The sequence below is a fragment of the Symphalangus syndactylus genome, chromosome 1 (assembly GCF_028878055.3).
Source record: "Symphalangus syndactylus isolate Jambi chromosome 1, NHGRI_mSymSyn1-v2.1_pri, whole genome shotgun sequence".
In the NCBI taxonomy this organism is placed as follows: domain Eukaryota; kingdom Metazoa; phylum Chordata; class Mammalia; order Primates; family Hylobatidae; genus Symphalangus; species Symphalangus syndactylus.
This window is the reverse complement of record NC_072423.2, coordinates 124356150-124379148: the sequence shown is the minus strand read 5'-3', so window position 1 is coordinate 124379148 and position 22999 is coordinate 124356150. Positions and strand designations below refer to the sequence as shown.

Genomic DNA, 22999 nt, shown 5'->3' with positions numbered 1-22999 from the left:
TCTCATGAGGGGAAACATCACAAAATGATTACAGAACTGCATCAGGACCTATTTTCTTAAGCAGTCTTTGTTTTTATTATTATTATTATTATACTTTAGGGTTTTAGGGTACATGTGCACAATGTGCAGGTTTGTTACATATGTATCCATGTGCCGTGTTGGTTTGCTGCACCCATTAACTCGTCATTTAGCATTAGGTATATCTCCTAATGCTATCCCTCCCCCCTCCCCCCACCCCACAACAGTCCCCGGAGTGTGATGTTCCCCTTCCTGTGTCCATGAGTTCTCATTGTTCAATTCCCACCTATGAGTGAAAACATGCGGTGTTTGGTTTTTTGTCCTTGCGATAGTTTACTGAGAATGATGTTTTCCAGTTTCATCCATGTCCCTACAAAGGACATGAACTCATCATTTTTTATGGCTGCATAGTATTCCATGGTATATATGTGCCACATTTTCTTAATCCAGTCTATCGTTGTTGGACATGTGGGTTGGTTCCAAGTCTTTGCTATTGTGAATAGTGCCACAACAAACATACGCGTGCATGTGTCTAGTTTTCCCACAATTGAAGCTTTAGGTGACCTTGTTAGTGTTCACTCTACTTTCTATATCTGTCATATTTATGGATTTCCAGAATCTTTTGAACACCCATCCTGTACTTTGGTAATTCTTCAGACTGTGAGACCCACCTGTGCAAGATAGAAACCAGAGAACTTGCTTCCCCCACCTCCCTTACAATCAGGGCACAAAGAGGCAAAACAGACACAGATTTCAATGAAGAAAACAAGACAAGAAAAGATGCAGCACTGAATCCATCTTACTGAAAAGGGAGAGAGAGCTTGGAAGAGAAAAAGTAAGCTTTCAGAATCTGGAATGCTGGGGGATTTTGAAGCCATGAAGGTCACTGTGCTCAGTGAAAACTATGGGGCATGTGCCCATCATCACGGAAATGTGCCTGAAGGAGTCCTAGAAAATACCATTTTGGTTTTTCTTCCTATTTATCCCCCAAGCCTGATTCTGTGAGTGTTCAATAACTTTCGTTTCTCTAAACTAGCTTAAAGGGTAAGCCATACATTGTTCAAGAAGTAGAAGATGTTTAGACACAATATAAAGTCTTTTAAACCCTTATCGCAACTGCTCTACCCTTCAGTCCAAACACATGATGCTGCCTGTTCTCACAAGATTAATGACGAATTCTGGAAATAAGGCAGGTTAATTTTTTTCCTGCTATTCCAACATCAACTAGATGGCTGTTCACTTTATTCCAGCAAGCTTATGTTCAATTTTATATGTGGCTCAGTGAATTTGACTTACTCTAGCAAATCTATATTATCTAAATGGCTAATTTAATGATACACCTAAATGAATAAGAGTTGCCTTTAACAGAAACCTATTACAGAATCTTTTTTTCAGATTCCTTGAATCTTTGGCAAATCCTTTCTTGGATTCTATAATATATCATCTCCTCATTTTCTTCCTATATTATTGGCTCCTTCTCTGCTTCTTTGTACACCCTTCCTCTTCTACCCCAAATCTAAATGTTGGCATTCCTTAGGACCAGATCTTTACTTCTCTCTTTACACCCTCCCCTGATAAACTCAAGTCTTGTTGTTTCTAGTAGGACCTACATATAGGTGACAACTACATTTACATCTCCAGCTTTGAACTCTTGTGAGCTTTAAACTTTAGATGGCACTAGAGGATTATCTAAGAGATATCATGAATTTAACGTGTCCAAAATGGAATGTTCTAATGGCAAGAGAGTCCACTAGATTCCCCCCACCAAATACCTGGGAGCGATCTTTCATTCATCTTTTCCTCTATTACCTACATGATTCAGAAGCATAGCAAACATTTGGAAGAAGCTGATAAAAAAATGTAAAAAAAACTATTTGTATAAGTCTGATTTGTGCTTTTCATGGACACAGGAAAGGGAACATCACACTCCGGGGACTGTTGTGGGGTTGGGGGAGGGGGAGGGACAGCATTAGGAGATATACCTAATGCTAAATGACGAGTTAATGGGTGCAGCAAACCAACATGGCACATGGATACATATGTAACAAACCTGCACATTGTGCACATGTACCGTAAAACCTAAAGTATAATAATAAAATAAATAAATAAATAAATAAAATATAAGAATATATCAACTCTGTTTTAAAAGTGCAAAATCAACTTGAAAATTAATAGGCTACAATATGGGCTGGAATTAAAAGCTAACTGGAAAAATGAAGAAGCCATTGTTTCATGTGAGAAAATAGGCCAAGGAACCAAAAACACAAAGTCAGAGTTGATTTCTGTTCTGATGTTCATAAAGAACAGGATCAAATCTATAGACAGTGTAATATTAAAATATGATTAAACAGTACTAATAGTCTGATTTATAATCCCAAATTAGAGTGTCAAAAATCAGGAAATGGTATGATAAATGAGATAAATATAAGCAATTTTAATTCCAAGAATAACTTAGGAAAGACATAATCATTGAATTGACCTCAAATTTTAAAGAAAAAATAGAGATTAATGTGTCTTAGAAAAGTTGAACTACAAAAGCAAAACTGAAAGCATGACATATTATTAACAAGTGATGGGGGAAATTAAAAGTAAAGAAAGTATGTAGATGAACAAGCAGATAAGAAAGCTGTTAAAAGACTAAATACTTCAATTAGAACAAAAATGGCCTGAGCTATCTTCTTCAACAAAAGTGCCAAAAACACGCACTGGGGCAAGGACAGTCTCTTCAGTCAATGGTGCTGGGAAAGCTGTATATCCATATGCAGAAGAATGAAACTAGACCCCTATCTCTTGCCATATACAAAAATGAAAGAAAAATTGATTAAAGACTTACATCTAAGACCTCAAACTATGAATCTACAAAAAGAAAACATTGGGGAAACTCTCCAGGACGTTGGTCTAGGCAAAGGTTTGAGTAATACCCCACAAGCATAGGCAACCAAAGCAAAAATGGACATGTGGCATCATATCAAGTTAAAAAGTGTCTGCTCAGCAAAATCAACAAATGGAAGAGATAACCCACAGAATGGGAGAAAATATTTGCAAACTATCCATCTGATAAGGGATTAATAATCAGAATATATAAGGAGCTCAAACAACTCAATGGGAAAAAAAAGAATCATCTGATTTTAGAATGAGTACAAAATTCGAATAGACATTTCTCAAAAGAAGACATATAAATGGCAAACAAGCATATAAAAAGGTGTGCAACATCATTGATCATCGGCGAAGTACAGATTAAAACTACAATGAGATATTATCTTATCCTAATTAAAATGACTGACTTTCATCCAGCAATAACAAATGCTGGCAAGGATGTAGAGAAAAGAGAATCTTCATACACTGTTGGTAGGAGTGTAAATCAGTACACCCACTATGAAGAACAGTTTGGAGGTTGCTCAAAATATTAAAAATGGAACTACCATATGACCCAGCACTCTCACTACTGGGTATATACCCAAAAGAAAGGAAATCAGTAATTCAAAGAGCTATCTGCACTCTCATGTTTACTGTAGTACTGTTTACAATAGCTAAGATTTTGAAGCAACCTAAGTGTCTGCCAATAGATGAATGGATAAAGAAAATTTGGTACATATACACAATGGAATACTATTCAGCCATAAAATAAGAATGAGATCCTGACATTTGCAACAACACAGATGGAACCGGAGAAATAAGCCAGGCACAGAAAGACAAACTTCTCATGTTCTCACTTAATTATGGGAACTAGAAATTAAGACAATTGAACTCATGGAAATAGAGAGTAGAAGTACGGTAACCAGAGACTGGGAAGGGTAGTTGAGGTGGGGGGAATAGAAATGGTTAATGTGTACAAAAATACAGTTAGATAGAATGAGTAAGATCTAGAATTTGGTAGTACAACAGGGTGACTGTAGTCGACAATAATTTATTGTACATTTTAAAGTAACTAAGAGAGTATAAGTGGAATGTTTGTAACATAAAGAAAAAGTACTTGAAGTGATGACAACCCATTTACCCTGATGGGATTATTATCGTTGTATGCCTATATCAAAATATTTTATGTTCCACATAAATGTATAGACCTACTAGGTACCTATAAAAATAAATAATAATTTTGAAAAATAAATTGCATGTGTTAAATTCCCCTATCAAAGGGGGAAAATTCTCGGATTGTTTTAAAAAGTAAACCCAACTATATCCTACATATAAGGAAGGACACCTGAAATAAAATGGCACAAAGAGGCTAAAAGTTAAACTATTGACAAAACAATAATAATAAAGAAACATGTTGGTAATATAAACATCTAATTAAACAGAATTAAAGGCATGAAAGCATCATTTTATGAAGCAGGCTGTATAATTAAAATTAAACCAAATTGGGAAACTTTATCTGTTAATAGCCTCAAAGTTTACAAAACAAAACTTCTGTTATTGCTGTAGCTGGTTTTGTGGCAATCAGGGTGCTGTACCCACCCACTCTCACAACTCCCACATCCCTCCGAATCTTTATGTCTATACCTAATTGCACCTGCAACTCCAAGAAAACAACCCTAGAGGAAGAGAGGGGGAAACTGACAGTCTGCGGAGAAAGGGTCCCCAAAAAAGGAAGCCCTGTATGCTCTAATAGCAGTAGATAATGCAGACTAAAGATTGTTATGAACCCCATTTGTTTTAAGAAAAAAAAAGACAGTGGAAGTTAAACAAAATATTCCATGATTCCATGTTTCCCCTGCCAAGGGACTCAGAATGAACCAGGCTGGGAATTATTCACATTCATCCACCTCCAAAGAAAATTCCAGCAGAACCTGCATGGACTTAGAACAGGACCAAGGGCATCAGTTCCCACCCCAACAAGTGGTAAAGATCATATCCAGAAAGGGCTTTCCTTATTCCAGCAGCAAAAAGGAAAAAAAGATGGGGGGTGCACTATAAAAAATAACCCTATAGATCTACATGAGAAGCCTAAGTGAATGCTATGAAAAAAAAAAAAAAACCATGATATCCTTTTAAAAGGAAAAGAAAAAAAGCATATATATGTATATGCAAGTGTGTGTATACTTTGTGTGTGTGTTTACATATATATACCTTATTTGTTTCAGAATATACATTTATAATATGTTTATATGTGTACATACATATGTATATCCTCTGTGTGTGAGTGCGTATGTGTTTGTGTATTTATATCTTGGAACAAATAAAGCCCTCACCTCATTCTGCCAACACTGAAGTGTATCACCTGGCATTCCATAGATTCTGTGGATTGAACTGAATTAAAGACAGCCCTGGAGCTGAAGCTCAGCTTCCCAGCTCTTGAGCACAGGGCAGCAGGTGGGATGATGTGAAGACCATGATGCAGGCGCCTCCGATTTACCCTTGCTTATAAGAGCTTATATCAGAAGCCGGGTGAGCCTCTGGAATGACACGCAAGAGTGAGTGTCCATTGGGAATAGGAAACAAGATTGGGAATGGGAGATGAAGGGACAATAAATAAAATAATAAAAGAGAGACTGTGCAGTAAATAAGGATAACCATGTACTACAAACTGAGGAATGGGGATGATCATTCCAATTCTCCATACCTAGGTAGAAAAAATATTCTTCACTGAAAGCCAGGATATTATCTCTTTTAATCCTTACAAGACTGAGATATACATTATCCTCATTTTATTAGGGAGCAGAAAAGGTGAACTCAAGATAGGTACTTGCGTAAGTTCACTCCACTGACAAATAGGGATGAAACCCAGCCCTATCGGCTCCACAGCCTGTGTCGCCACCATAACACAACTTTCTTTTCTGAAGTTTATGCTGCATGTGCTTTTCTATTGATGTGCAATATTATGGTTATGTTGTAGTAAAGCGCTCTTCCCATGGGCCACATACATTTCATTTTTTCTCTGAATCTTAGTTGAGTTTTCTTCATTCTAGAGGTAGACTGCAAACATGTGGCTTTTGAAGCTGGAAAGAGGCTACTTTTGGTGGTGTCTATGTAAACATATAGAAAAAATATATAACTAACATTCATATCCCTCAAAAAGAATATCTGGATAATTCAAGTGACTGTAATAAAACTTTCACATTCTACCACCACTTTGATACATAAAAAGAGCTGCAAAAACTCCGATCACAAAGTCTTTGTCAAATATCCTTACTATGTCTACAACTCACCAGCATTCTTAAAAAAAAAAAAAAAAAAAAAAAGACATTTGAAAAGTCTCCAGGTAAGCTACAATGAACGAGCCCCACTCCCCCTTCATAAATCACTCTATTGTGTAGTGATGCACCATCAAGACAGGCCACATTTATCTCCCCAAGGCAAGCCTGGCAAGAATGTGTTCAGAAAATATTGGTCATGTTATCTTTACAAAGGTTAAGAGAAGGATTTGCTTATCTATAATGATTTATGGAACTGACAAGTGGGTGTACAAATGTGGCCAGGAAATGCACAAGAGTAGACAGAATGGCTTAGAACAAAATTATAGTGTCAGAGCACAAAGCAGATAGCTCCATCCTATAATGGGACAAGAGATCTGGGATTCATAAATCACGTTTGTCAAGAATAAATAAAAAGAGAACCAGATGAGGCCAGTAGCCCTTGTTGTTTTCTATCTCTCTCGTAATTTGTTGACCTGCCCTGCCAAGCTTCTGTCAAAGATAAGAGCCTCTATTGCTTCCTTGCTATCTCCAGATTAGGTCTAAACACCAATAAATAAGACGCACTGGCTTCTGTTTGTGTGTCCTGTCCAGATTGGACTTTCCTTGTGACTGTTAAATGCTTTTCTGTGACTTGACGATTTAAGCAGTGAACAGGTATATCTGTGCATGACCCCATGTCAAAGCCATCCAATGAATAAATCCTCAGTGGCTACAACAAGAATGCCTGAATTCTAGTTCTAGTTCTGCCAATATCTATCTGAGTGACTTTGGACAAGTTTCTTGTTTTCATTTCTTCCATTTTGCGACACCGTTTAAAAAAGAAACATCATCCATCAGGTAGAAAAGCTGAGATAATAATACTGTCAGGCCAAGAAAAACTAAATGAAGTAATTCCCATGCCCTAGCCCCATGGCTATTTCATTACCAAGTATGTTGGAGGGTTTGGGGGATGAGAGGGGAGGACAAGTGGCAAATGTTTATTAAATAGACTTAAAGACATGTCTCATATATTTAGATGAAGAAATGGAATAGATGTGTGCTCAATTTTTCAGCCTTTTAATTCTGAAATTACATAATTGACCTTAGAAAGAAGGATAGCTAACCATCTGCTGATTTAATTCACATTTTAACACCAACTGAACTGTTCTGGAATAAAAATACTTTCTGACTTCCTGGTTTTTGCAAAACATTCTCTTGCGTTTTACTCTGTCCCGAACAAAATTCAAAGACAAACAAAGTTCAATACAACTCCCACTCCTGCCCCTTCTGCTATTTTAAGCTCTAACTGTACCATGGGTAGCAATTGATATAAGCACCTTGCCAGAAAAAACTTTATTTTAATTCCCTAGAGAAGACAGCTAACCTCCAGGTGTTCCACTCAAGGGATACTGTGCATGCTGTGATGAGCATACGCTTGTTTTTTATAAATTTTTAAGTCTGAGCTTAGAACAAATATTGTTTCAAGACCATTTGCAGATTAAAATACGGAAGGTGTCACTGGTCAGGTGCTTGTCCCCTGCATCCTCTCCCAGCCTTCTCCCTGAATGGCCTGTGTACCTACAAGGAGGCAGAGTGAGTGCCTCAATCAATCCTCACCTTCATGCTTTACCCTTGTACTCAACCGCAGCTCTATCTGTTCTGGCTCCTGACTTGCTGGCTTCACTTCCCATGTTCAGATTAGTACCCACTCTTCATACCTGACTGAGCCACTCCAATTTGGAGTTTGTTGCTGTTCCTGCACAAAAACTTGTACCTGCTCCGAAGATCTGTCTAATTTTCAACGAGTCCACCCAGTCAAGTTCTGGCCCTCTTATCCTAAACTACATGGCCCTCCCAGAGCTACCAAGAGGGAAGATGTGGCAGATCATCTGTATGGGGCTGCAGCATCCATACTCTGCCATCTCAGAGTGTGGACACAGAGCCCTCCACTTTCTCAGTTCCTCAAGTAAGAAAACACAAGAGAGTAAGAGTCAAAAGAGTTGCAAAAGAAGGCTGATCTTCCCAGGACAGGGAAAATCCAACAGATATGGGAGCCCAGGATTTTTTCAAATGTTCTTTTTGTTGAACTATAGCATATGTACAGAAGAGTTCAAAATCACACACGTACAGGTTGATGGCTCATCACAGAAAAACACATCCATCTATCAACCACCCAGATTCAGAAATACAACATTACCAGCATTCCAGAAATCCCCCTCAAGTGCCCCCAGTTAGCAGCCTTTCCTTCCTCCTCGAAAGAAACCTGACTTCTGTCCCCAGGCATTAGTTTGTCTATGTTTGAGTTCTATATAAATGAAATTACACAGAACATATTATTTTGGGTCACATTTCTCTAGCTCAACATTGTGAGACTTTTCCATATTGTCACAGGTATCTCATTCATTTTTATTTCTGTATAGTATTCCATTTAATGAATGAATTAATGAATTGAGTATTCCATAATTTATTTATTCATTCTAATGCTGATGGACTTTTGGTGTATTTGTAGTTTGGAACTACCATGAACAAAAATGCTACAAATATTATTGTACTGACTTTTAGCACATATATGTATACAGTTCTGTTGGGTAGATACCTAGAGTTGAATTTCTGTCACAGGCTTCATTGGATGCTGCCAAAGAGTTTTCCAAAGTGTTTATATCACACATACCAATTTACTATCAGCAGTGTTTGGAGTTATCACCCATACTTTATATTGTCAGTCTTTAACTCCTCTGATGTATGGATGACAGTACTATCCTAGACCCAGGCAAAACAATAACCTACTCTAGGCCACAGGCTTTGGAAGGCCCTGGTCTGGCCCTCCTACTGTACCACCCCACAAAATTCTTCTGGGCCAAAGACAAATGGAGCCAAAGAGGACTGACTGACAGAATTAACAAGATAGGCCTGACTGTGACAGATCTAACTCTATACTCTGAAGATAGAGAATATATTTAATAAAAATTATAAAAACTTCGTAAAAATTTTTATTACAAAAATAGTTTTACCAAAAAAATGAAATAGAAAAGGGTAAATAAACAAAGAAAGTGAAAAAATTTAAAGGATAACACTAGACTTCATTGCTTAATTCTATGAAAAGATGAATGAAATATATATTTTCCTGAGAGAGTATAATTTATAAAAACTGATGTCAGGAAATGAAAAAATTCTATATAGACTGATTTTCAAAGAAAATTTTGGAAAAAAATAAACAATTAATTTACCAGCTCTGAAAAGAGTCCTAAGTCCAGGCCATTTACAGAGATTGTTTCAAAATATGAAAAAGATAAAAAACAAAAGAGAAAGAATATATTCACTTTTTAAAAAATTATGTGATTATAATATTAATAGCAAAATTTGATACAGATCATAAAGATGGCCCAAAACAGAAAACCTTGGCTGGCTTTTACATATGTGTATCAGCATAAAAATTGTTATCAAAATATTAGGAAAGACAATCTAGCAGCACAAGGAACAATACATACATACTGACTATGTAGGTTTTTTCAAGGACGGTTCAGTATTAGGATCTGTTAGTATATTCTACCATATTTGTATAAGTAAAGAGAAAAAAACATACGATTCTCTCTGTAGACAATGAAATGGCATTTGACAAAATTTGGCAACCATTCTTGATATGCATAAATGAATAAATAACAAAAATATTCCATACAAATGTCTAAATGTATACTACTCTAACATGATTAAAGATGTTCTTTTCAACCCACATGCCAGCCTCAAGCTTATAGAGAAACACCAAGTCAGAACAACGTGAGGACATTTACTATAACCACTAGCACATTACATCATACTCTAGGTCCTGCCCAGTGTGATCAAACAACAAAAGATACTGCAGGATTAAAATTGGAAAGAATGATGTAACACTTTCACTGTGTACAAATCATTTTATTGTATACCTGGAGTATCTTCCACCTTAAATTGACTGAAAAACTATGACAATGAATTTTACTAAGTTAGCAAGGAACAATTTAAAATACAGAAATCAATGGCTTTCAGGTACATAAATACTCAACAGTTAGAAGATATAATGAAAGACATTACTCCATTTACACGAGAAATAATCTAAAATAGCTACTCAGTCTTAGCAAGCAATATTCTATAACTACAATAAGAAAATCTTCAAATTCTAGTAACTAACCCAAAAGAAAATTTGAAAAAATTGAAAGCCATACCATTTTACTGTATGGGAAGATTCAACGTCATAATGATGTCAAATCTCTCTGAATTAATTTGTAAATTTAACGGTATTTTTATAAAAATATCAATAGGTAGTTTTAGAAGTATATATGCTTATTTTAATTTTTATACAGAAAAAAGATATACAGGCAAACAAAATCCACTGCACATCAAAAAGTTAATTCACCCTAATCAACTAAAGTAGGCTTTATTCCTGGGATGCAAGTTTGGTTCAACATATGCAAATCAATAATTCACCACATAAACAGAATTTAAAACAAAAATCACATGATCATCTCAATTGACACAGAAAAAGCATTTGATAAAATCCAACATTCCTTCATGATAATAACTCACAACAAACTAGGCATCAAAGGAACATACCTCAAAATAATAAAAGCCATCTATGACAAACCCATAGCCAACATCATACTGAAAGGGTAAAAGTTGCAAGCATTCCCCCTAAGAACTGGAACAAAACAAAGATGCACACTTTTATCATCCCTGTTCAACACAGTACTGGGAGTCCTAGCCAGAGTAATCAGGCAAGAGAAAGAAACAAAAGGCATCCTAACAGGAAAAAACGAAGTCGAATTATCTCTCTTCACTGATAATATGCCTCCACACCTAGAAAACCCTTAAGACTCTGCCAAAAGGCTCTTAGATCTGATAAACAACTTTAGTAAACTTTAAACAACTTTAGTAAAGTTTCAGGATACAAAATCAATGTACAAAATCAGTGGCATCTTTATATACCATGTTATATCTTTATAACATTCAAGCTGACAGCCAAATCAAGAACATAATTATATTTACAATAGCCACAAAAAACTAAAATACCTGGGATTTTAGTTTTTACCAAAAAGGTAAAAGATCTCTACAGGAAGAACTACAAAACACTGCTGAAAGAAATTAGAGACAACACAAACAAATAGAAAAATATTCCATTCTCAGAGATTGGAAGAATCAATATTGTTAAAATGTCCATATTTCCCAAAGACATTTACAAATCCAACACTATTCCTATCAAACTGCCAACATCATTTTTCACATAATTAGAAAATACTATTCAAAAATTTATATGAAGATCCCCCAAAAATAAAGCAGTCCTAAGCAAAAAGAACAAATCTAGAGGTATCACATTACCCAACTTCAAACTATACTACAAGCCTACAGCAACCAAAACAGCATGGTACCGGTACAAAACTACACACATAGACCAATGGAACAGAATGGAGAACCCAGAAATAAAGCTACATACCTACAACCAACTGATCTTTGGCAAAGTTGACAAAAATCAGCAATGGGGAAAGCACTTCCTGTTCAATAAATAGTGCTGTTATAACTGGCTAACCATATGCAGAAGAATGAAACTGGACCCCAGAGCTTTACAACATACAAAAATTAACTGGATAGAATGGCAATCATCAAAAAGTCAGGAAACAACAGGTGCTGGAGAGGATGTGGAGAAATAGGAACACTTTTACACTGTTGGTGGGACTGTAAACTAGTTTAACCATTGTGGAAGTCAGTGTGGCGATTCCTCAGGGATCTAGAACTAGAAATACCATTTGACCCAGCCATCCCATTACTGGATATATACCCAAAGGATTATAAATCATGCTGCTATAAAGACACGTGTACACGTATGTTTATTGCAGCACTATTCACAATAGCAAAGACTTGGAACCAACCCAAATGTCCAACAATGATAGACTGGATTAAGAGAATGTGGCACATATACACCATGGAATACTATGCAGCCATAAAAAATGATGAGTTCATGTCCTTTGTAGGGACATGGATGAAGCTGGAAACCATCATTCACAGCAAACTATCGCAAGGACAAAAAACCAAACACCACATGTTCTCACTCATAGGTGGGAATTGAACAATGAGAACACATGGACACAGGAAGGGAAACATCACACACCGGGGACTGTTGTGGGGTGGGGGGAGGGGGGAGGGACAGCATTAGGAGATACACCTAATGCTAAATGACGAGTTAATGGGTGCAGCACACCAACATGGCACGTGTATACATATGTAACAAACCTGCACGTTGTGCACATGTACCCTAAAACTTAAAGTATAATAATAATAAAACTAAAAATAAAAAGAATATAGAGACCCTGCCCTCGCCCTACCAGCAGCTTGTAACATCAACCACTTTCCTCCTCATCCCCTTTGTCTGGAGCAAAGTGATGTCTTTTTACACCTCTCAGTGAGGATGTGCTCAGAATCAATCATGCACACTCAGGAACAGAAGGCTGCAGGAAGGCGAGGCCCCTCTACAGAGAAACCCACCCCCTTATAACTTATGTATCAGCCTTTTAGAGAGAAGTGGGTAGGCTATGAGAAGAGCCCTACATGTGAGAGCCAGCAGGGACCTCAGACAACATCTAAGTCCAGTTCTGCCTTTAACAATAAAGGAGCCACTGATGCCATGTGGCTAACATTTAACTAAGGTGACATGACTTGCCTACTGACAAGCCTGGAACCAGAACCCAGGCCTCAGGTTATTTTCATAAAGTTTGGAGGAAGAGAGAGGAAATGCTTCGATCTAGAGGTCTCAACAGTCATTAGAGCCTGTTGGGTGACCTTGGCTAAGACAGGAATAAGGTTTAACAAAGAAATATTGTAAGTTTTATTCCAAAGGGGACCAAGAAAGAAAGGAAAAAGTAGAGACTCAAAGTGGAATTAACAAAGAGAGAGAGCAGGTATTGTAACCAAGGCCCAACTTATTTTCCCTAATTCTCTGAAATTGATTCCACACCTACTTACACCTTAAGGCATTTCTAGAAATATTCTCAATATCTAGACCAATGAATTTCAAAAGTGGAAATTGAAAAGGATTATATTTTTACTACGTTCTCCTTCCCCTCCCAGTCTTTTTTTTTTCCCAATGTACTTTTTTGGGAAAGATTTCTTTTTAGTATTTTATGCCAGTTTCAAGAGTGGCATAAAGAAGTACACATATACAATCACTTCCTGAGTTTCAGTTTGGATTTATTATTATACTCTCTTCAGGGGAATAAGACTTAAGAGTTCTCTTTAAGGATTTTACTGAATTACAATAATTGACCAAAATAAGGTTTTCATATTGTAGTGCTAGACCCATTAGTGGACTGTGAAATCAATGTGGGGAAATATAAACTGCAAGTTTTATTTTACAAGTTAAAAGGAAAATACTAAGTTTCATTATGTGTGATAAAAGGAGAAATTGTTCTCTGCATGCTTCATTTAAATGTATCAATTATTTCTTTATGTTGTATTCAAAAGAGTTTGAGCAAAAGTGCTTCAAGTAGAGAGATCTAATTCATCCATTTTCTCTTGGTTTTCTTTCTGTTGTTTTTTTTTTTTTTAACTACGTTATACAAATGGTATTATGGAGATGGGAACACAAATCTCATCAATGACTGATGGATTAGACTTTTCTAAGAAGTAGTCACACATCTGGGGCACTTCCATGTTGATAGCCTGAGAGCATAGTAGACCAAAAGTCCTTGTCATCGTTAGCTGTATATTAGAATCACATGGGAGCTTTTGAAAGCTAGTGATGCCCAAACCATGCCGCAGACCAGTTAAGTGAGAATCTCAAGGTGTGAGTTCAAGGATTTTATGTTAAATGAAATCTCACCAGGTGCTTATTGCATGGCAGCACGATTTAGAGATACTGAATGCACCAAACCAATTCCCCATCATTTTCTTTCCATTCTCCATTTCTCTCACGATTGGCTTCATTCCCAGTGGCTCTATGGATTTTATTCTTCCTTATAATGATTTCAGTTAAATTACTGTCTTGTCAACTGGGCTAGTCCAAGGCACAAATTGTCCTCTATTATTGTCTATCATCCTGGGTATTCTTAAAGCTGGGCCCTAGACTCACTTTTCCCAAAGTTAGATCACAAAATGCTCTTTCATGTTCTCTGGCCTCAAAATTCACCTGAGTTGCATTTAAATCAGAAATTTTTAAAGGGAGATTAGGATGCACCTCATGATCTGTGCAGTTCTGAAGTACTGCCCTCTGCATCTACTTTTGGACTGATTTCCCTTTAGGGTGCCATAAATGTCCTCCAGTTTATGTCAGCTCAAATGAGTCCATGAGGTGCAGACACTGAGTCCCTGAAAACTCCATCCACCTTGGCACTAGGCTGCACATCTGACTAAAGGGTGAAGACAAATGTGACTCCAGGCCAGTAGGGAATGCCCACCTGTCACCCAGATTCTAATTTAATTCCTAATTGGACTTCATTGTGCTCAGTTTTAACACTTCTCATTCACATGTATAAGGTGAGGATTAAGGGTTGATTTTATTGGGTTGCTCAGAATCAGACCCAAGAGGAAAGTCTACGTGTAAATGATGTATTAAGGCAATGCTCCCTCCAGAAAGAGGTAATGGAGTTTGGGGTGGGACAAGCAAATACGCCAAAAAAAAAAAAAAAAAAATGTGATTTCAGGCAAAGAACTGCTGTTCAGCAGCTTAAAATATGCTCTTTGGGTCAGGAGAGTGGAGGCAGTCTCTCCTGTTGCCAGGAGAGGGACTATCAGGACAACAGTAGGAATAGAGTAGAGTTCAGAGAGCAAACAGGAGATGAGGATGGGAGGGCTTGGCAGGGTGGCAGCCCATGCGACACAGAAGTAAGACAAAAAAATGTATTGGGAGAATGAGCTGTCATCATAGACAGAGATAAATCAGGAATTAGTGCATCTAAGAGTCATTGATGTGATTACCTCTGTACCTTAAGCTTGAAGGCAAGGGAATCTGCATGCCAGTCTGAACTTGCTCAACAGCAGTTTTTTTTTGATAATCTGTTTCAGAACACTTGAGGCATGAATGTGGCCAATGACTTGACACCCATGCATGTTGTCAGCTGGACCTTCGAGATCATCATCCTCCAGTTGGGGAGGGTTCTTCATTCTAAGGCAAGGCTCCAAAACCAGCTCTGAAAATAAAACCACAGCCATCAGGATCCACTATTATCCATGATCTTACTGTGACTTACTCTTTTACCCAAGAGTAATATCAAAGAAAGTAGCTTTAGACGTGAAAGTCCAAGAGGTGAGGTGAAGCCAGTAGGGACACTTTGATTTTTTATTGTTGTTGATTTTTCTTACATTAATGATAAGATTACTGGAAGACAAAGGTGCCCCCAACTGATAAAAATATTCAAGAAAAATTAAATTAGTGAACACACATAGCTCCCAAGATTATATGGCAAAGGCAAGGAAATTATACTGGATATAGCCCATGCTTTTTTAAACGGGGGATTATAAAAATCAAGCAAAATCAAAATTAAAGAAACGTCTCATGAAATAAAAGAACTAGGGAAGACTAAACCTGGTGAATTTACAAAACTTGCATAAATATATATTTCATATGTATACACTCCATATAATATACAAACCAAATATATATAATGTATATGACAAATGATATAACTGTATATACCAATATATATTAATCTAATTGAATAATTACGTAATTATGTTCAATATCTTAGGAGATATTGAACATAACATTATAATCATTATCCTGCTCTGTTGAAGTTGGAAAAACCAATTAGAAACATGAGAAGAATGAGACAGAAGGTGTGCTGAAAAACAAATGACCTGTTAGATAGCAAGAAGAAATCACCAGGTGAAGGAGAATAAAACAAAAAGCATTCATTCTGTCTTCTTGCCTGGAGCCTGGTTCATGCTCAGGACTCTGGAAAAAAGTGAGCAGGAGAGACAGTGTCTGAAGCAGTAACATTAGTTCCGGTTGGAGCTGTTGGAATATATGGAGAAGTAAAAGAGAGACAGGAAGAAAGAAATGAGGATTAAATACTACAAGTTATCACAGCACATGTCAGGAACTATGCACCCCCGACACTCACTGAGCACTTTCCATGAAACCTCTCCTTGGAGCCAGACTGGTGCTCATCACTTCACATGACCCTCACCAGCTCCTGAGAACATGCATCTCCTGATGTCTCAGATAGGGGCATCAACTGACAGAGGAGCACCAGGCAGCCCCAGAGGCTCCAGAAGGAGATAGTGAGAGGGACAGAGAGGGAGGATGAACATGATCCAGAATGACGAAAATCTGAGCAGAAATGGATCCTTGTGAGAAGGAAACAGAGGACACAGCTGTGGAGATGGTGAATTAAATGGAGTATCATGAAAGAAACTGATTTGTACTCTTTACATATGAAAGTTACCCTTTATTTCAAAGACAGTGTAAAAACAGAAAAAAAAATAAGCTGGATACATCAGGAGACTGACTTGTGGGACCAGAATTTCTATTTTTATTAAATGTGCCTAATACATTGTTACTGAAAGTGCCTAATGGGGGGAAATTAGCTTAATAAGGGATGGTGAAGGAGAGGGAGGAAACTGGCAAATGAGACTTACTGAGAAAGCAAAGGAAGAGGGTCCCTTAAAAGTAGAGATCTTAAAAATCGTTCTACCTCAGATGAAAAAACACATGTGAAGTCACATTCTAAGTGTTAATTTGCCAGAAACATAAAAGAATTAGATAACATCTATTCATAGGTTTATTGAGCATTTCTTATTGAACACAGCACTCTGGAAATTCTCATAATTAATTCTCTCAACAATGATTACAGGTAGATACAATTTCTGAGGAAATGAGATATAAATACCAAAAAGACAAATAACTTGGCCAAGGTGAACAACTGTAAGTGGCAGATCCAGGACCTGAGAGCAGATTTGATCATAAAGCCCAGGTCCTTACTCACTTCACATTAGAGCAACGTGGATTTCAAGTTGACCATCAGTGAGTATGCAGAGGCCCCCTTGTCTCCTCCACCCACAACACCATAACAGCCAGCACCTGGATTAAAGTTTCCTATTCCCCTTTCCTTCCCTACCTTGGAAGGGCCATTGGTTCCCAGAATCAGATTTGGCTGTGAAGGTCCGGGTGATAGAGGAAAGGCACCACCTGACTATGCCATAGCCATAATCAAACCGTTGATCCAGCTGCAATTGCATACAACTGAGCACCAGGGTGCTTGGCTCCAGGTGTGCATGTGAAGATCGCACCTCTGACAGGCGGTGGCTCAAGTCTCCACTCCAAGGCCCTTGAGGACAGACATCCTGGGTGGGAACTGAAAGGAGAAGGAGGTTCAGTAGGAACAATTTCAGTTTCCCCTTTGCTAAGCATTCCCAAAACACCCATCTCTGATGTCCCTGCCTTTCCATAAAACCACCCAGTACACCAGGCCACGAAGACAGACATGTAAACAAAGATGATGTCACTTTTCATGTCTGTGACTGGAGATGCTGAGACCACAGGTGCCCAGGCTAGAGTATCCATTTACTGAAAAACCCCCACTTGACCCCTGAGGGCTTGCATTGTCTAACAAGGTCATGCCTATTATTCATTATTATTTATCTTTTTCCTGTGTCCTACAGTGAAAGTTCTAGAGAGCCTCCAGAACACAGGAGAGGAAGGGTTGTTTATCTAAACACATAGGAGAATAAGAACAGGGGAAGATTTAGAGCCTCAAGGCTTTGGGAAGGAGTGGTGGGAAAGGGAGTTGGAATATTATAGACCAAATACTAAGTGAGGTGAACTTTTCAGGGTCCTAGGGCATTTTGAATTTCCTGTTGCCTATAATAGTTTTACCACCTTCCCACACATATACATTCTATTGCCATACAGTGGTTATTAGCAGCCTTAAGCAATGTAGTAGAGGAATCAGTCTCTATGAAAATTTAGGTGCCAGAAGTGCTACAGATCAGAATTTGTTGTCCTTTATGGAGGTAACACAAGGCTCAATCTTCATATTACCCACTCCTCCAGTGGGGTCTGGGCTGTATTCCCTGATAAAAATTATTTATATTTCCATATGGAGAAAAACACACATTCTCAGAAGATGGCCTAATGAGAGACTTCGAATGGCCTCCGCCAATCCAAGGTCAGCTCAGGAAGCGGACGGAGCCCTCAGGACTGCTCCACATTGCTGTGGAGCTCCTCCCTCTCCTCCCTCCACACATCCTCATTCTCACCAAGATTTCCTTAAGTTTTTCGTAAAATGTCTTTCATGTATCTACTCTACTTCACCTTCCTGAGAGCAGTTATATCAGACTCTCATCACTCATGCCTGGCTTCATACAGTCTCCCTAACTGCCTTCTCTGATTCTGCCATCTCTATACTGGCAGTTGTCTCACCAGTTTTATCACCCTGTTCTTATCACATTCCCACTCACTCTGAAAACTTTCTCTCCATTGCCCACTACATGACTCTCACCCCCCACCCTGCCTTTGTGCTCCTTCTAACTTCTGGCCGATATTCTCATCCAATATCCCTTCCTACCACTCCCTCATACAAATTCTCTGCTGGAGTCAGGATGGTCCCTCACTGGCCCCAGCCCTGCACTGGGTACCTTCCGGCCTCTGGTCTTTGTCCACAAGCCCTACTCTCGGTTTGGTGTGACCTCCATAGTTACTCAGGACACAGTTTACCAGTCATCACCCATCAGTCACTGAGGACATCAGTAAGATTTAATGATAGTTTATATTGGGCTGACAGGGAAAACATCTTGAAACGGCAAATCTGGTTGGTAAAGACTGTTCAAACGCAGGTCTCCCCATTCTTGTCCTCTGCATTTGGACAAAAATCAAGCTCTAGGAATGTTATTAATCATCACTACTTAATTTCATCATGTCATTTTATCACTATTTTTCAGACTACTGAGTCTTATTAAACTTATACTTTGAATATTCCTAGAATTTGCACAAGAAAATATTTTCTCAAACTTCTGAAGTACTGTACATTTTATTAGTTGGACAGGTAGGGAAAAGCCCCCAATAAAAGATCAAGTTATAATTTAGGTTGTCTTCTCACTGATTCTACCAACGTTTTCCCTGCAGAGAGAGGATACGGCAGACCCGACCTCCTGTGTCACTGCTGCTGGGGTCAAGGCTGTGCCCTATACACACCATTCACACATAGTGTGTGAACCCACACACAGGATACATCCTTGTACAGTCTGGATGGTGCATTCATTCATCCCAATCATCTGCTAAGAAGCATTTGGCCTCTCTGGCCCATGTTTCATGATGCCCTGGCAGGGCCCTCCCACACTGCACACATCACACTTCTGAGACATGTGTCTGAGCATTTCCCTTCCTCCTCAGGGGAGCCCCGTCTTGGCTGCGGTGTTTCTGAGGCAGAGCCCCACAGCTTTACCAGAACAGCCCAATTCAGAGCAGAACCTCTGAGGACACGGGGTGGAGAAGAGCAGGACCTTTCTGCTCCTGATTGACTTTCCAGGGAGAGCCTCCTGGAGCTGGAGCTCCCCCTGGAGAGACTGGAGGAGGTGCTGGCTCTGGGGACAAAGGGCACAAGGTTTTCTTTTTGTTTTAATTATACTTTAAGTTCTAGGGTACATGTGCACAATGTGCAGGTTTGTTACATATGTAGACATGTGCCATGTTGGTGTGCTGCACCCATTAACTTGTCATTTACATTAGGTATATCTCCTAATGCTATCCGTCCCTCCTCTCCCCACCCCATGACCGGCCCCAGTGTGTGATATTCCCCTTCCTGTGACCAACTGTTCTCATTGTTCAATTCCCACCTATGAGTGAGAACTTGCAGTGTTTGGTTTTTTGTCCCTGCAATAGTTTGCTGAGAATGATGGTTTCCAGCTTCATCCATGTCCCTACAAAGGACATGAACTCATCATTTTTTATGGCTGCATAGTATTCCATGGTGTATATGTGCCACATTCTCTTAATCCAGTCTATCATTGATGGACATTGGGTTGGTTCCAAGTCTTTGCTATTGTGAATAGTGCCGCAATAAACATATGTGTGCATGTGTCTTTATAGCAGCATGATTTATAATCCTTTGGGTATATATCCAGTAATGGGATGGCTGGGTCAAATGGTATTTCTAGTTCTCGATCCCTGAGGAATCGCCACACTGACTTCCACAATGGTTAAACTAGTTTACAGTCCCACCAACAGTGTAAAAGTGTTCCTATTTCTCCACATCCTCTCCAGCACCTGTTGTTTCCTGACTTTTTAATTGTGGCCATTCTAACTGGTGTGAGATGGTATCTCATTGTGGTTTTGATTTGCATTTCTCTGATGGCCAGTGATGATGAGCATTTTTTCATGTGTCTGTTGGCTGCATAAATGTCTTCTTTTGAGAAGTGTCTGTTCATATCCTTGGCCCACTTTTTGATGGGGTTGTTTGTTTTTTTCTTGTAAATTTCTTTGAGTTCTTTGTAGATTCTGGATATTAGCCCTTTGTCAGTTGAGTAGGTTGCAAAAATTTTCTCCCATTCTGTAGGTTGCCTGTTCACTCCTGTTCACTCTGATGGCAGTTTCTTTTGCTGTGCAGAAGCTCTTTAGTTTAATGAGATCCCATTTGTCAATTTTGGCTTTTGTTGCCATTGCTTTTGGTGTTTTAGACATGAAGTCCTTACCCATGCCTATGTCCTGAATGGTATTGCCTAGGTTTTCTTCCAGGGTTTTTATGGTTTTAGGTCTAACATTTAAGTCTTTAATCCATCTTGAACTAATTTTTGTATAAGGTGTAAGGAAGGGATCCAGTTTCAGCTTTCTACATATGGCTAGCCAGTTTTCTCAGCACCATTTATTAAATAGGGAATCCTTTCCCCATTGCTTGTTTTTGTCAGGTTTGTCAAAGATCAGGTTTGTAGATGTGTGGCATTTCTGAGGCCTCTGCTCTTTTCTATTGGTCTATATCTCTGTTTTGGTACCAGTACCATGCTGTTTTGGTTACTGTAGCATTGTAGTATTGTTTGAAGTCAGGTAGCGTGATGCCTCCAGCTTTGTTCTTTTGGCTTAGGATTGTCTTGGCAATGCGGGCTCCTTTTTGGTTCCATATGAACTTTAAAGTAGTTTTTTTCCAATTCTGTGAAGAAAGTCATTGGTAGCTTGATGGGGATGGCATGAATCTATAAATTACCTTAGGCAGCATGGCCATTTTCCGGTATTGATTCTTCCTATCCATGAGCATGGAATGTGCTTCCATTTGTTTGTGTCCTCTTTTATTTTGTTGAGCACTGATTTGTAGTTCTCCTTGAAGAGGTCCTTCACATCCCTTGTAAGTTGGATTCCTAGGTATTTTATTCTCTTTGAAGCAATTGTGAATGGGAGTTCACTCATGATTTGGCTCTCTGTTATTGGTATGTAAGAATGCTTGTGATTTTTGCACATTGATTTTGTATCCTGAGACTTTGCTGCAGGTGCTTATCAGCTTAAGGAGATTTTGGGCTGAGACGATGGGGTTTTCTAGATATACAATCATGTCATCTGCAAGCAGGGACAATTTGACTTCCTCTTTTCCTAATTGAATACCCTTTATTTCTTTCTCCTGCCTGATTGCCCTGGCCAGAACTTCCAGCACTATGTTGAATAGGAGTGGTGAGAGAGGGCATCCCTGTCTTGTGCCAGTTTTCAAAGGGAATGCTTCCAGTTTTTGCCCATTCAGTATGATATTGGCTGTGGGTTTGTCATAGATCGCTCTTATTATTTTGAGATACGTCCCATCAATACCTAATTTATTGAGAGTTTTTAGCATGAAGGGCTGTTGAATTTTGTCAAAGGCCTTTTCTGCATCTATTGAGATAATCGTGGTTTTTGTCTTTGGTTCTGTTTATATGCTGGATTACATTTATTGATTTGCATATGTTGAACCAGCCTTGCATCCCAGGGATGAAGCCCACTTGATCATGGTGGATAAGCTTTTTGATGTGCTGCTGGATTTGGTTTGCCAGTATTTTATTGAGGATTTTCACATCGATGTTCATCAGGGATATTGGTCTAAAATTCTCTTTTTTTGTTGTGTCTCTGTCAGCCGTTGGTGTCAGGATGATGCTGGCCTCATAAAATGAGTTAGGGAGGATTCCCTCTTTTTCTATTGATTGGAATAGTTTCAGAAGGAATGGTACCAGCTCCTCCTTGTACCTCTCGTAGAATTCAGCTGTGAATCTGTCTGGTCCTGGACTTTTTTTGGTTAGTAGGCTATTAATTATTGCCTCAATTTCAGAGCCTGTTATTGGTCTATTCAGGGATTCAATTTATTCCTGGTTTAGTCTTGGGAGGGTGTATGTGTCCAGGAATTTATCCATTTCTTCTAGATGTTCTAGTTTATTTGCGTAGAGGTGTTATAGTATTCTCCGATAGTAGTTTGTATTTCTGTGGGATCAGTGGTGATATCCCCTTTATCATTTTTTATTTCATCTATTTGATTCTTCACTCTTTTCTTCTTTATTAGTCTTGCTAGCGGTCTTTCAATTTTGTTGATCTTTTCAAAAACCCAGCTCCTGGATTCACTGATTTTTTTAAGGGTTTTTTGTGTCTCTATCTCCTTCAGTTCTGCTCTGATCTTTGTTATTTCTTGCCTTCTGCTAGCTTTCGAATTTGTTTGCTCTTGCTTCTCTAGTTCTTTCAATTGGATGTTAGGGTGTCAATTTTAGGTCTTTCCTGCTTTCTCTTATGGGCATTTAGTGCTATAAATTTCTCTCTACACACTGCTTTCAATGTGTCCCAGAGATTCTGGTATGTTGTGTCTTTGTTCTCATTGGTTTCAAAGAACATCTTTATTTCTGCCTTCATTTCGTTATGTACCCAATAGTCATTCAGGAGCAGGTTGTTCAGTTTCCATGTAGTTGAGTGGTTT

General features: G+C 38.5%; 1 protein-coding gene across 1 annotated transcript in view; it reads right to left on the bottom strand.

Moving 5' to 3' along the window:
• LOC129489162 (neuroblastoma breakpoint family member 6-like) overlaps positions 1-22999 on the bottom strand; it is a 200418-nt gene that overhangs the window by 155613 nt on the left and 21806 nt on the right. Inside the window, 2 exon segments of the mRNA XM_063639063.1 lie at positions 15074-15277; positions 17207-17443. Coding sequence (XP_063495133.1) covers positions 15075-15277; positions 17207-17443 — 440 coding nt within the window. The 3' untranslated portion in view covers position 15074.